Genomic DNA, 12,252 nt, shown 5'->3' on the forward strand with positions numbered 1-12,252 from the left:
TGGTAAGGGCTAGGCAATTGGGAGGTAAGTGGCTTACCCAGGGTTACCCAGCTAAGAAGTGTCTGATGCCATATTGGAACCCAGGACCTCCCATCTCTATGCCTGGCTCTCAATCCACTGAGCCGCCAGGCTTCCCTTTGACTTATACACTCTTTTGATTGCTTCTGAATCTCATCCAAAGGAGTTCTCTTTGAAAGAGACACAAAAAATAATGTGTATATACACATATACTTATACTCTCTCTCCTTTCTTTCTCTCTCTCTCTCTCTGTCTCTCTGTCTCTCTGTCTCTGCCTCTCTCTCTCTCTATAATTCTCTCTCTCTCTCTCTCTTTCTCTCTCTCTCTCTCTCTCTCTCTCTCTCTCTCTCTCTCTCTCTCTCTCTCTCTCTCTCTCTCTCTCTCTCTCTCTCTCTCTCTCTGAGTCCATTTACCACTATAACTTAGATAAATATAAAATGTAAGATCCTGGCCAAAAGACAAAGACTGAGATTTAGATTAATGGATTTGGCATCACTATCTGGACTATGGCCTTTAAAATGTTTGTAAGTATATGCAAAATGAAAAAAAATCACTTATCAAATGAGTAAAGCCAGTTGGACATGAAGTATAAACTAAAATGGTGGATCCCAGTTTTTAAGTTCATTACATTCCCTATTTCAAGGAATTAATCCTCAATATTGGAAATAAGAGCCAAATGCTATGTAAAAGGACATTTACATTTTGATTTTTAAAGCCAAACAAATAAATAATGAACAGTTAGGATATAATGTACTGCCACCGAGACTTGAGGAAGAGGTTTTGCCAAGCATCTCAAATCAATGCTTGTGTAACCACTTCCCACACAAAACGCACCTGTTATGAAGCTTATAGTAGAACTGTCACAACAGCTCAATTCTGGCTCTCCCCATGTCACCATGGTAACCCGAAAGTTGTAGTACCATGCTGGTAGCAGATTGGCTATTCTCTGAAAAAGGAAACAAAGACAAGAAACTGCTGAGAGAAAAAAAAGAATTATAAATACTTTTGAGAATTTAGGGTTTTCTGGGAGTTTTTAAAAATAAACTGTTTATAGAGATAAAGTTTGCCTTTAGGATTCACTTATCTACCCTCTTATCAAGAAAATGTTATGAAGAGAACACATAGTTGATAGTACAAGGAAAGATCATGTCTTCACGTTCCATGCCTAATGAATATTTTTGGAAAAAGAATTTTTCCTTCCATCTTTTTTACTTATTCCTCTACCTTGTTCCTTATCAATCCTGTTTATTACTCCCAAATTCTGGCTGCTTTTTCCCCTATTTTCCTCTTTATTTCTTTTGTTTGTCCTTTCCTTTTTTAGACTATTTTTACTCTCATTTTCCTTCTTTGTTCTTCTAATTTTCCCTTGGGTTTTCTATACTCTAATCTTTCTTTTTTGCCTCCTTCTAGTTCATTAGCTACCTTCTACCATTGGGTTATCATGTTATTTCCCTCAACTATATTTTTCCTGGTATTTTTCTTCAGTTTCCTGGTTTTTCAGTTATCTGTTCCTGTCTGACTCTCCATGACCCTGTGGACCATAATATGCCAATATTCCCTGTGGGGCTATCTTGGCAAAGATACTGGAGTAGTTTTCCATTTCCTTTTCCAGTGGATTAAGGCAAACAGAGTTAAATGTCTTGTCCAGGGTCACACAACTAGTAAGTGTCTGAGGCTGTATTTGCACTCAGGTCTTCCTGATTCTAGGTCCAGTACTCTATCCACTGAGCCAAAATGCTTCTTCTTGAGGACATCCTGGATTCAGTTCCTTAGTGGAATCTATACTCATCTGCTTTAAATGTAACAAATGAAGTTATTGATCTATGATTGACCATTCTATCATTAATGAAACTTTCTGCAGGAAAGGAAACTAGGTTAGATGTTGGAGAACAAACACAACACAGTAGGACCTATCAGCTAAGACTTCTATGTCCTAGCTTCTGGGACCCCAGGGTCATCTTCATATCAGAATGAGGCAGCAAAGAAGGACTTATGTAAATCTCAGTTTGGCAGCAGAAATATTTCAAAATGGGTGTATGAGAGCCTGTTTATTTCATATTCCCTGCCTCATTCTCCCCAAGATCAGTGATTTTCCAAAGGAAAACTTCTAAGTATGTGAAAGAATTAGTAGTAGAAGAATTGGTTCTGCAGGGATGATGATGATGATGATGATGATGATGATGATGATGATGATGATGACAACGACAATAAGGACAATTCACATTATATACTTGTTGAAGGTTTGCAAAGGACATTCCACTCCTGCTATATAATTGTTTTCAGATAATTTTCCAACCAAGTGATATTATTGTTTTGTTTTAAGTTCCAAGCACACAGTTAGCCATCAGTTTCTCACCCAGATTACATTTAAATATCAGGCCCTTAGAGCAGCTGGACAATGTCATTGTTACTTTGTTGAAAGGAAAGCAGAAACCTGGTGGAGAGAACTATGGACACCCTGCAATCATGCATTTTACCAATGGCTTGAAAGGCATTTTGAATTTCTTAGCCCTTTCCAGTATCAAGGAAGAAATAACAATCATATGTGATCCTAGACCTGATGAATTTGCCTTGCTTACCCTTTTGGAGTCCAATTCTAATTAGCACCAGTAATGAAGACTGTCAGCTATTTAATGAATGACTCAGATAAATCTCTTATATCTTCCTCTGATGGAGAACAGAAGCACAGTATGGTTTTGCTCTACTTTAAACAATTGAACATATGAAAAAAATATTAACACCTAAGATGATTTAGGGGTGTATATTAATATCACAAAAAAGGATTTTGATTAGCAAAAATAACTGCAATCACAATGACTTCAGTGAACTTATGATTTGATTTACAGACTTTTTAAGAAGACATTGACTATGTACAATGAAACTCATACATATCCATACACATTTATATATCTTAGACACATATAATAACTAGTAATCTACTTAGCACTGTAAGATCTATAAAGCACTTTATAAATATTATCTCATTTATCCTCATATCCTAGGAGGTGTGCTCTATCATTTTCTCCATTTTATGGATGAAGAAACTGAGGCAGACAGAGGTTAAGTGCCTTGCCCAGGATTAAAAACATAGCAAGTATCTGTGAATGGATTTGAACTCAGGTCTTCTTGATTGCAAATAATGTGTCAATCCAGTATACCAATTAAAAACATCACGCATATTTTTACCCACTAATATATATGCACGCATAGACACACAGAGCACATTGCAGGGTAGGTATACATTCAATGTTTAGTGAATGAATAAATAAATCAATGATTCAAAATATGAGATAGTATGATAATTTGTAAAGGGCTATTACCACAGAAGCAGTTAAGGAAACAGTTGCAGCTATTTCATAGTAGGTTGTCCATTCTGATATCATTGTTGCAGGATTGAAATAAAACATTTCTACCACATACTTCCTGAACACCCCTAAGTAAGGCCTGGTCCAGCTCAGAACAACAGCAGTCGGACCCAAAGGGTAGAGCATTAAGTCCTTGATTCCAGTGGGAACTAAGGGTCAAAAAGAGAGAGAGGAAAAAAATGAAAAGACAAAACCTTAGATGTATTAATTTCCTCAGAATTTTGCTTCAAAGTCCAATTTGCTTAATAATAATTGATAATGATGTTCTTATAGTCATAATTCAGCTTAATAATTACTGTGAAGAATGTCATCTATTTTTGGCAAACTTCAGTGAACCGGCATGCCTCTCCTATGGCAATAATATATTTGTGCAAATAAAAAATATTGAGATTTTCATTTAACAGAAAAAGCAGTGGGAGATTTAATGGTGTGCCATGAACATTACCTATGGCAAATGTAACAGGATCTGAAGGTGGTCCAATCAAAGGACCTTTTCTTAGGTAAATCACAACCTGGTATTGGGCACCAGGAACCAGATTTTCAATGATGCTTTTGCTTGAGTTAACCTAAAAGAGAAAAAAAGTCCATTAGGAAGAATATTAAACTAGGTACACCATATGTAAAATATAAGGGTTAACAGTATGTAGAAAATCTATGATGAACTATGGAAAATGTATAGAATTCAGTGAAGCTGAATTTTCAGAAATAAAATTATTTATAGCCCATAAGAGTAATCTGTGGGAAAGTCACAGCATTTAAGTTATATGACAGGATCAAGTTGCTGTTAGAACTTTCAACGTCAACTGTCACTGTGAGTTAGAGACACATCAACCAGAACAATATCCAACTCTGTTAAGACCATCTTAAACTGAAGAGTCATAGAGATCCCCAGGTAGCATAAGGATCAGTGTCTGGGTTACTATAGCCTCTTTCTCTTAGAAAGGACCATAAGAGATCTTGACTTTAGCCCAAACTCCTTATTTTGTAGGTAAAGACAACTGAGATCCACAGAGACAAAATCATTTGCCCAAAGTGACACAGTTAAATATTGGCAGATCTGGGACTAAACACCAAACTTCCTAACTCCTACTCTAGAACTTTCCAATATAACACGTTGCCATAAAAAAACCGCTCAATAGTTTTTTACAGCAGTTTCATGTTGAGAAGATCATCTTTCCTAGCCCTTATCTTTGGTGCCTTTTGCTAAATAAATTTATATCATCTGAAGTTAAAGGTTCTGAGAGTTATTTAGAAGAGTAAACTTATGGTTAGGGTTGATTATCTTCGACTCTTGCTTTTCCTCCTTCTTAGCTTCCTCCATTATATCTATTGAAGCTACCTTACCCCCTCTAATCCCATTACCTCTACCAATGCAAGCCAATTTAAACAAGCCAACAAGTATTTTTAATGACATTACATACAAGGAATATGCTAAACAAAAATAGCACCTGTTGCTAAGAAATTTACATTTTATTGACAGGAAGGATGTATCATGTAGTATTTAAGGCATGATAATTTGGAGCATTATACTCTTAGGACAAGTTTTCATTACTAGCCATATGAACATATGAATTACTGTAATAACTTTTTTTAAAACATTTCCCTTCCATCTTAGAATCAGTACTATTTGTTCTAAGGCAGAAGAGTGTAATAACTTTCCCTCCCTATCTTCCTGCCTCCGTTCTTTTCCCAAGTCAAATTTGGCTTTGGGGTGAATGGACTTTTTTATTTGGTTTCTAATAAACATATTTTCTGTATCCCATGGTCCTTGGATTCTGGGCAAAAGTTATATAATTAGCACATTAAAACAGTGTGAGAAAATGTGCCAACAAAGAGAATAGCTCTCAACCTCATTTATTGATGATACAAGGAAAAAAATACTTTCCCTGTCAGAACAAGCAGCTGGCCATTCCATTCCATTCTACAAACATGTATTAAGCTCCTACTAGGTGCAAAGCGCTGTGCTAAACATCAACTGCTGTGCTGGGGATAAAGGCAACGTGGCACTCCATGATGTACTTTTAATAAACTCTTTTAAATTCTTTTCCTCCTAAATTTTGCCTCCTTAATCATAGCAAATGCCTGAAGAATTTTCCCTTTAACACTTGGATGGGATTCTGGCTTGTATCCAGCTTCTAGCCCAGTACCGTTCTTAAACTGAATTGACATTCAATACAAATCGCTTCAGTGGAAACAACAATTTTTAAACATGTAAACTAAAAATTGTAAATTTCACTAGTGTCAATCAAAACTGGTACCCGATTCTTCTAGATTCTGCAAATACTACCTTGACTCCATGGAGAATGCATGAGGTTGACTCAGAGAGTTATTGTATCACCTTAGATTTTTGAAACTTGTTTTAGTCTTTGCTTCCTGGAGTTTCAGTCAAGTGGGTTTACATAGTAGGATTTTTTTTACCTGAGTACAATAATGTTTTTCAAGTCTTTGACTTTCTTTTTGTTTCTGGCAGGTTAGAGACACAACAGACACAATTGTGTTATTGTTGTCACTCTCTTGTGAAGATGTCCAAGACATTAAGGCAGTGGTAGAGCTTAAAACATTCACGCGGACGTGCTGAGGCTTCTCTGTTAATTCTTCAATCCATTCTCCTAAAGGACCTGCAATATTCAAATGGAGTAAGGAGCATGCTGAGTAGTTCACATCAGGAGAGCTGAAAGCACATTGGTGGGCTTTTCCCCCCCATTTTGTTTTCCTTCTCCCTTACAAAGGTTATTTCAGAGGGGTGAAAAGCACCAGATGGAGAGCCTTTTAGAATGACATTTTTCTGTACTGCACAACATTACTCCTTCAACACCTGACCTCAAAGGATTTTCTCTTCAATGGAAAATATGAGCTTCATTTCCATGGTTTATTGGGTCCTTGAACTTTCTGGCAAATCCCTAACTAAAGAGATAATGATTATTTGCATCTGTATTAATTTCTCTGTTAACTAGATAGCTGGCACTTCTACAAATCATTTCATCAGTTCTTAGAGCACCTTTGCCCTCAGGGTCTCTTATAGCTAGAAATCTGATTAACTTGAGATATATTCCAATTAGCTTCTATCTCAGTGGTATGAGAGCAGTTAGGAATCTGGGGATAAATAACGCAAGCTGTTATTATATCTGGTCTATCTGAGATAACCAAAAGAGCTGATTCTACTATAGGGATTGCCTCTACAGCAGGAGCTGCCTGAATGATGTGTGGCCATTAGAATGGAACTGGAATTTCCCACTGCCCCAAACTCTCCTTCCACATCTCTATCTGCCAACTTCCCTGATTTTCTTCAAGTCTCAGCTTGTCTCTTTTTCTGCTCTTCAACAGGCTTTTCCTAATCCCACGTCTTGTTTTTTTTTTTCTGAGATTATCTTTAGTTTATCCTGCATATTATGGGTTTGTCCATAACTATTTGTTTGCTGTCTCTCCATTCAGACTGTGAGCTCCTTGAAAGCACACACCTTCTTTCTTTATTTGGCTTTATTTTGTTTCTTTGTATCCCAAGCACTTAGCATAGTGTCTGACACACTGTAAATACTTTTAAAAATGTTTTTGACTTACGTTGTGAACCTGAGATTATAAACCATTAGCATCACTCCCTGGGATTAGACATTGTTTTGAGAAATCCCCGGATAAAAATAGACCTGTGGTCTGTTTTTGTTGTTGTTGTTTGGTTGTTTTTGCAGTTACTAGGCATCTACTCTGTAACTGCTCCGCACTAGCATATGCAGGAGAAAAAAGAAAAGGATATATAGTCCTTGTCTATGATGAGTTAACAATTTGGTTGAAGAGCCAAGATTTAGACACATAAAATAACTAGAGAACAACATAAGATGGAGACACATTGCATGCTACTCAGGGTAAGATATGATCAGAATTGAGAGAAGGGGAACATTAATTTGACTGGCAAAGTCAGAGATGAGCTTAAGGAGGAAATGATACTTAAGCTAAGCAGCCAGTTCCAAGCAGATAACATTACTCTGCTTGGAAAGGGAAACCATCATAAAGGTCTCTACTTAAATCTCAGAAAATTCTGCAGTAATTTTTATTAAATACTCACATAAATAGCAATTTTATCAAGTTTGACAATGAAAACTTGGAGGGCCTGAGGCTTCAAGCATAAACTTCACAGAGAATCATTTCATTATTTATTGCAAAATAAAAGAAAAAGATCCACAAACTTCTTTCAGTAATTATTTAAGTAATATTTACACCTTTAGAAAGTGACTTAATTGCTCTCCATTTTCTTTGATTTTCTCTAGATAGATTAAAACTATATGGGGGCCACTGGGTGACTCAGTGAATTGAGAGCCAGATCTAGAGACAGGAGAGTCCGTGGTTCAAATCTGGTCTCAGACACTTCCTAGCTGTGTAACCCTGGACAAGTTACTTACCCTACCTACTCCCCCATTGTCTAGCCCTTCTCTCTCTTCTGTTTTGGTATCAATACTCAGTATTGATTCTAAGATGGAATGTAAAAGTTTTAAAAAATTAATGACTTCCTAAAAATACACAGAGAAAATCACCTTGAATTTCTAAACATCATACAAATTTAGGAGATTTGACCAAAGTAGATATTGCTTTTAAATAGTGTTTATGGAGATCTAGAAGGGTCAGTTTGTTCTTTTTAAACCTCCCTACCGAAATAAACTTTCCACTGACTAATAATGAGATTGAATGAAAACTTTTTTGTTTTAAGCTCTCCACATCTTTCTTCTCTTACATCAGAAATTCACTGTAAACTCTATTATAAGAGAATCTTCCAAAATTACTCTATAGGTATCTTGTATGCTATTCTCCCTCTTTAGAAAGTTAATTCCTTTAAAGCAGTGTTTTTTGTTTATACCCCCAATGATTATCATAAGGTCTTAATAACTAATTAAAAACGTTTGTTGTTGTTCTATAAATTTTACAGAAAATTCAAGGGAGTCCATAATGGAAGGTCAGATTAACAAATGAGACAACAGGGATGGACACTGAATCTGCCACTTCAACCATAAAGGGAATTCCAAGATAAGAAAATACCCTTTGCCAAAGAAGGTAAGCAACTTCCCTGCAATTTCTCATTGTTAACAGAATCGTCTAGAAGAGTAGAGTCAAACCCAAGGAGAAAGGGAGGAGGGATGACATTAATCTGGACAGAAGGATTCCTGGCTTCATACTGACTTAGCTCTAGAAAGCAAAGTTTGTTTATGCTTTGTTGTATTTTTATTTATTTTCTTAAACATTTCTCACTTGCATTTTAATCTAATTCCAAATGCACTTGGGAATGTCTAAGGCCAGTATTTGATACTTCAAGTAGCTGAATCCTAGGCACTCTTCCTCTGAGGCCATTTCTCTATCTGTTGCACCAAACTGCCCCCCAGTAATAATAGCTAGCATATATTATAGTTCTTTAGGGTTTTCAAAGCCCTCTGAATATTATCTCATTTGCACCTTACTCTAGGCTGCTAGGTGGGCACAGTAGATACAGCCTAGACCTGGAATCAAGAAAATGGTTCAAGGCCAGCTCAGGTACATACTATCTTTGAGACCCTGGGAAAATCACTTAACCTCAATTTTTTCAACTCTAAAATGGGAGCAATGACAGCATCTACATTGTAATGTTGTTCTGAGGATCAAATGAGTTATTTGTAAAAACCATCTAATCACAATGCTTGGTTTTTAGTAGGTGCAATATGAATGCTTACCCTTCATCCTTCCTTTCCCCTTCCCTAGAAACTTATGAGGTAGGTGCTATTTTTTATCCTCATTTTACAAATGAAGAAATGGAGGCTGATAATAGAGATTTGCCCAGGGCCATACAGCTAGCAAGTGTTGGAGGCAGGATTTAACCTTAAGTTTTCCTGACTCCAATGCTAGTATAAATATTCATTATATTTAGCTGCCAGGACTAGATATTTTCTTACTTGCTAAAGAACTGATAGAATTTAGCATCTCCTGACCTTGTAGACTTCCCAGGGTCCCTTAAATTCAATAAATAATCTGAAGTATTAGCATTCTTTTTACTTGCATCATTATTGCTCTGTTGTTGGTACTTACTGATGTAAAAACTAATCGTTTTGGCTGATTGACTTCCTCGTGTTTCACAAGATCCAGAGGAACTAAAGGTTGTCACAGATAATTTATATTTTCCTGGCTCGTTCAGCTCAGTGACAAATTCATGTGCTTCCTCATCGACTGTCAGAAATTGAGTAGAGTTTTCTAAATCATCCAAAAAAAAAAAAGAAAAAATGGATTTATTGGAATTTGAGATTAATGTGAGAAAAGCTAATGCTTAGATTCGGGAACTATGGCACTGCTAATTAAGTTTACCTTGTCAAAACATTAACTCTATCCATCTTTCACTCAGCTACCAAATCAATCTTCTTAAAGCACAGGTCTGAGGATGTTACCACTCCCTCCTCCCCTTTATTCAATAAACTCCAATGGTTTCCTGTTTACTCTAAGACCAAATTAAAATCCTCAACATGGCTTTTAAAGACCCTTACTACTAGGTCCCTTCTTACCTTTCCAATTTTACATTTTTCTCCCCTCCACATACTCTGATTCAGTAACTAGGCTCCTCACAGTTCCTTACAAAAACATGCCATCTCTTTAATGCTAGAGACTTCCATCTCTAAATTAGCCCTTGTATATATCTTGTTGGTCCTTCATGGTTTTCATGCTGCTCTCCCCATTAGACTCTGAGCCCTGACAGCAGGGATTATTTTTGTCTTTCTTTGCATTCCCAGAATTTAGCATAATGCCTAGCACATAGGAGATGCTTAATAAATGCTTGTTGACTTGATTCTAAGCATAGGCTGACATGAAGGAATAATGATGCATAGAATTCAAATTTCATTTTTACAATATACTTAGACAAAAAAATTCTGCATATTAGAGTTTGTTAATCTAAAAACTGGGGTTGTATTTGCTCCTTTTATCTTTATGGCAAGATTACTTGCTCCAAATGAAAGAAGGTGAATTTTAAGGAAGGGTATCTGAGTAATCCTCAATGAGGAACAAATGAAAAATAACCACTGCGGAAGATCTTACTGCTGTTTTATTGTTCATTAGCTATCCCGAACATCTCTGAGAATTTCCTTTGACATTTTAAGTTAGAAATAAAAAATTTTCTGTCATTTGTGACAAGAATGTCTGCAGTAAAACTGAGTCTCCTTTACATCAAAGTTCATCTCCAGCTGCTTACTTCCTCATTTGAAGTCATGATCTGAAGTTCGAGTCACAACCAGCCTTCAAAAAACCACACGGCAAATAGGATAAAAGGCTGATTGAGTCTTCAAGGGAATAGGCAGCGAGAGAGAATTTTTTTCTACAAAAATCCCATTTCCACTCAAATATAACCAATAGCAGAAAAACAGAAGAGAGATGAGAAGAAATCATGCACTGGTGATAGCTGGCAATATGCTTTCATTTAGGAGTGAACCTCTATTCATTTATTAGAGAAGATAAATGAAACTGATAATGACCAGTTTATGTAGAATGGTACTGACACAAACCACCTTCAAATCAATGCTCTCCTTTGTTTTAAAAATAATTCTATGAGGTAGGAACGTAAGTAATATTTTCTCCATTTTACAAATGAAGAAACCGAGACTCAAAGAAATTAATTCAAGGTCACAAAATTAAAAATTATGGGTTCCAGATTCAAAACCCTATGTTCTAATACTACTAATGCTTCTTCTAAAATAATAATGATAATAGTTAACATTTTATAGCACTTTGTGCCAGGCACTAGTGTGCTAAGCACTCTACAATTATTATTTAATTTGATCCTTACAATCCTGGTGAGATAGATGCTATTAATATCCTTATTTTGCAGGTGAGGAAACTGAGGTAGACAGAGGTTAAATGACTTGCCTAGAGTCACATAGGTAGTTAAGTGTCTAAGGCTAGATCTGAACTCAGGTCTTCCTGGTTCCTGGCCAGGCACTCTATCCAATATACCACCCCATTCCCCCTATTCTATCTCAAAGGTGACGACTCTAGTTCTTAGAATCTTAGAGATGTGAAGGATCAATGGGTCACCTAGTCTAACTTCCTTATTTTATATATGAACAAGGTGAGGTCCACAGAAGTCAAGATGCTTGCCAAGATCACACAAGTAGTAAATGGACGAACCAAGACTGAAATCTAGATTCTCCAACAGAGTACTTTCCATGTTCTCTACCTTCAAATTGCTTCAAGTTTTGGTACAGGAGCTAATATTTAGCCTACTATGGTAGCAGAAAAAAATGCAGCAAACGAGGGCCATTAGATTTCGAAGTAATAAGAGATTTCTTCAGTAGCTTCTTGAAGCAAGGAAGTGATGTAGCAACTGAGCGTTGAACCTGGAGTCAGGAAGACCCAAGTTCAAATTCAGCCTCAGAAACCTACAACCTATGTGATCCCAAGTAAATCACTTAATCTGCCAACTTCTTCAATTTCTTCAGCAATAAAATGGGGATAATAATATCATCTCCCTCCCAGGGATCAGATGAGATAATATTTGGAAAATAATTAGCAGTACTTGGCATATAGTAGGTATTTAATACATGTTTCTTTAAATCCTCACAGAATGAGTTGGAATTAAACAGACAGAGTTGGAGGGCATGGGTATAGGGAAGAATGGTAACAGAGACGTAGAGGTAGAAGATGCAGAGTAGGCTGGTTTGTCTGAACAGGACCTTATGTGGAAGGGAATAATAGGCTGGATAAGGAGGTTGAGTATTTAAGAAGGGAACTTAGAATGCCAGCTTCATAATGATCGTTCTCATTTACATAATAATACTACTCAGAACTTTTCTCACAAATCTGTAAAGTAGGTAGTATAACATTCTCATTTTACCAGAGAAGGAACTGAGGCTCAGAGAAATGACTCGACTTCTCT

General features: G+C 36.5%; 1 protein-coding gene across 1 annotated transcript in view; it reads right to left on the reverse strand.

Moving 5' to 3' along the window:
• Window positions 1–12,252, reverse strand: part of PTPRO (protein tyrosine phosphatase receptor type O) — a 146,194-nt gene that overhangs the window by 89,409 nt on the left and 44,533 nt on the right. Inside the window, exons 6-10 of the mRNA XM_044679074.1 lie at window positions 9,423–9,584; window positions 5,802–6,001; window positions 3,829–3,949; window positions 3,339–3,532; window positions 853–964 (exon numbers count right to left, since the gene is read on the reverse strand). Coding sequence (XP_044535009.1) covers window positions 853–964; window positions 3,339–3,532; window positions 3,829–3,949; window positions 5,802–6,001; window positions 9,423–9,584 — 789 coding nt within the window. The remainder of the gene's footprint in view (window positions 1–852; window positions 965–3,338; window positions 3,533–3,828; window positions 3,950–5,801; window positions 6,002–9,422; window positions 9,585–12,252) is intronic.

This window comes from Gracilinanus agilis, chromosome 5 (genome assembly GCF_016433145.1).
Source record: "Gracilinanus agilis isolate LMUSP501 chromosome 5, AgileGrace, whole genome shotgun sequence".
NCBI classification, from domain to species: domain Eukaryota; kingdom Metazoa; phylum Chordata; class Mammalia; order Didelphimorphia; family Didelphidae; genus Gracilinanus; species Gracilinanus agilis.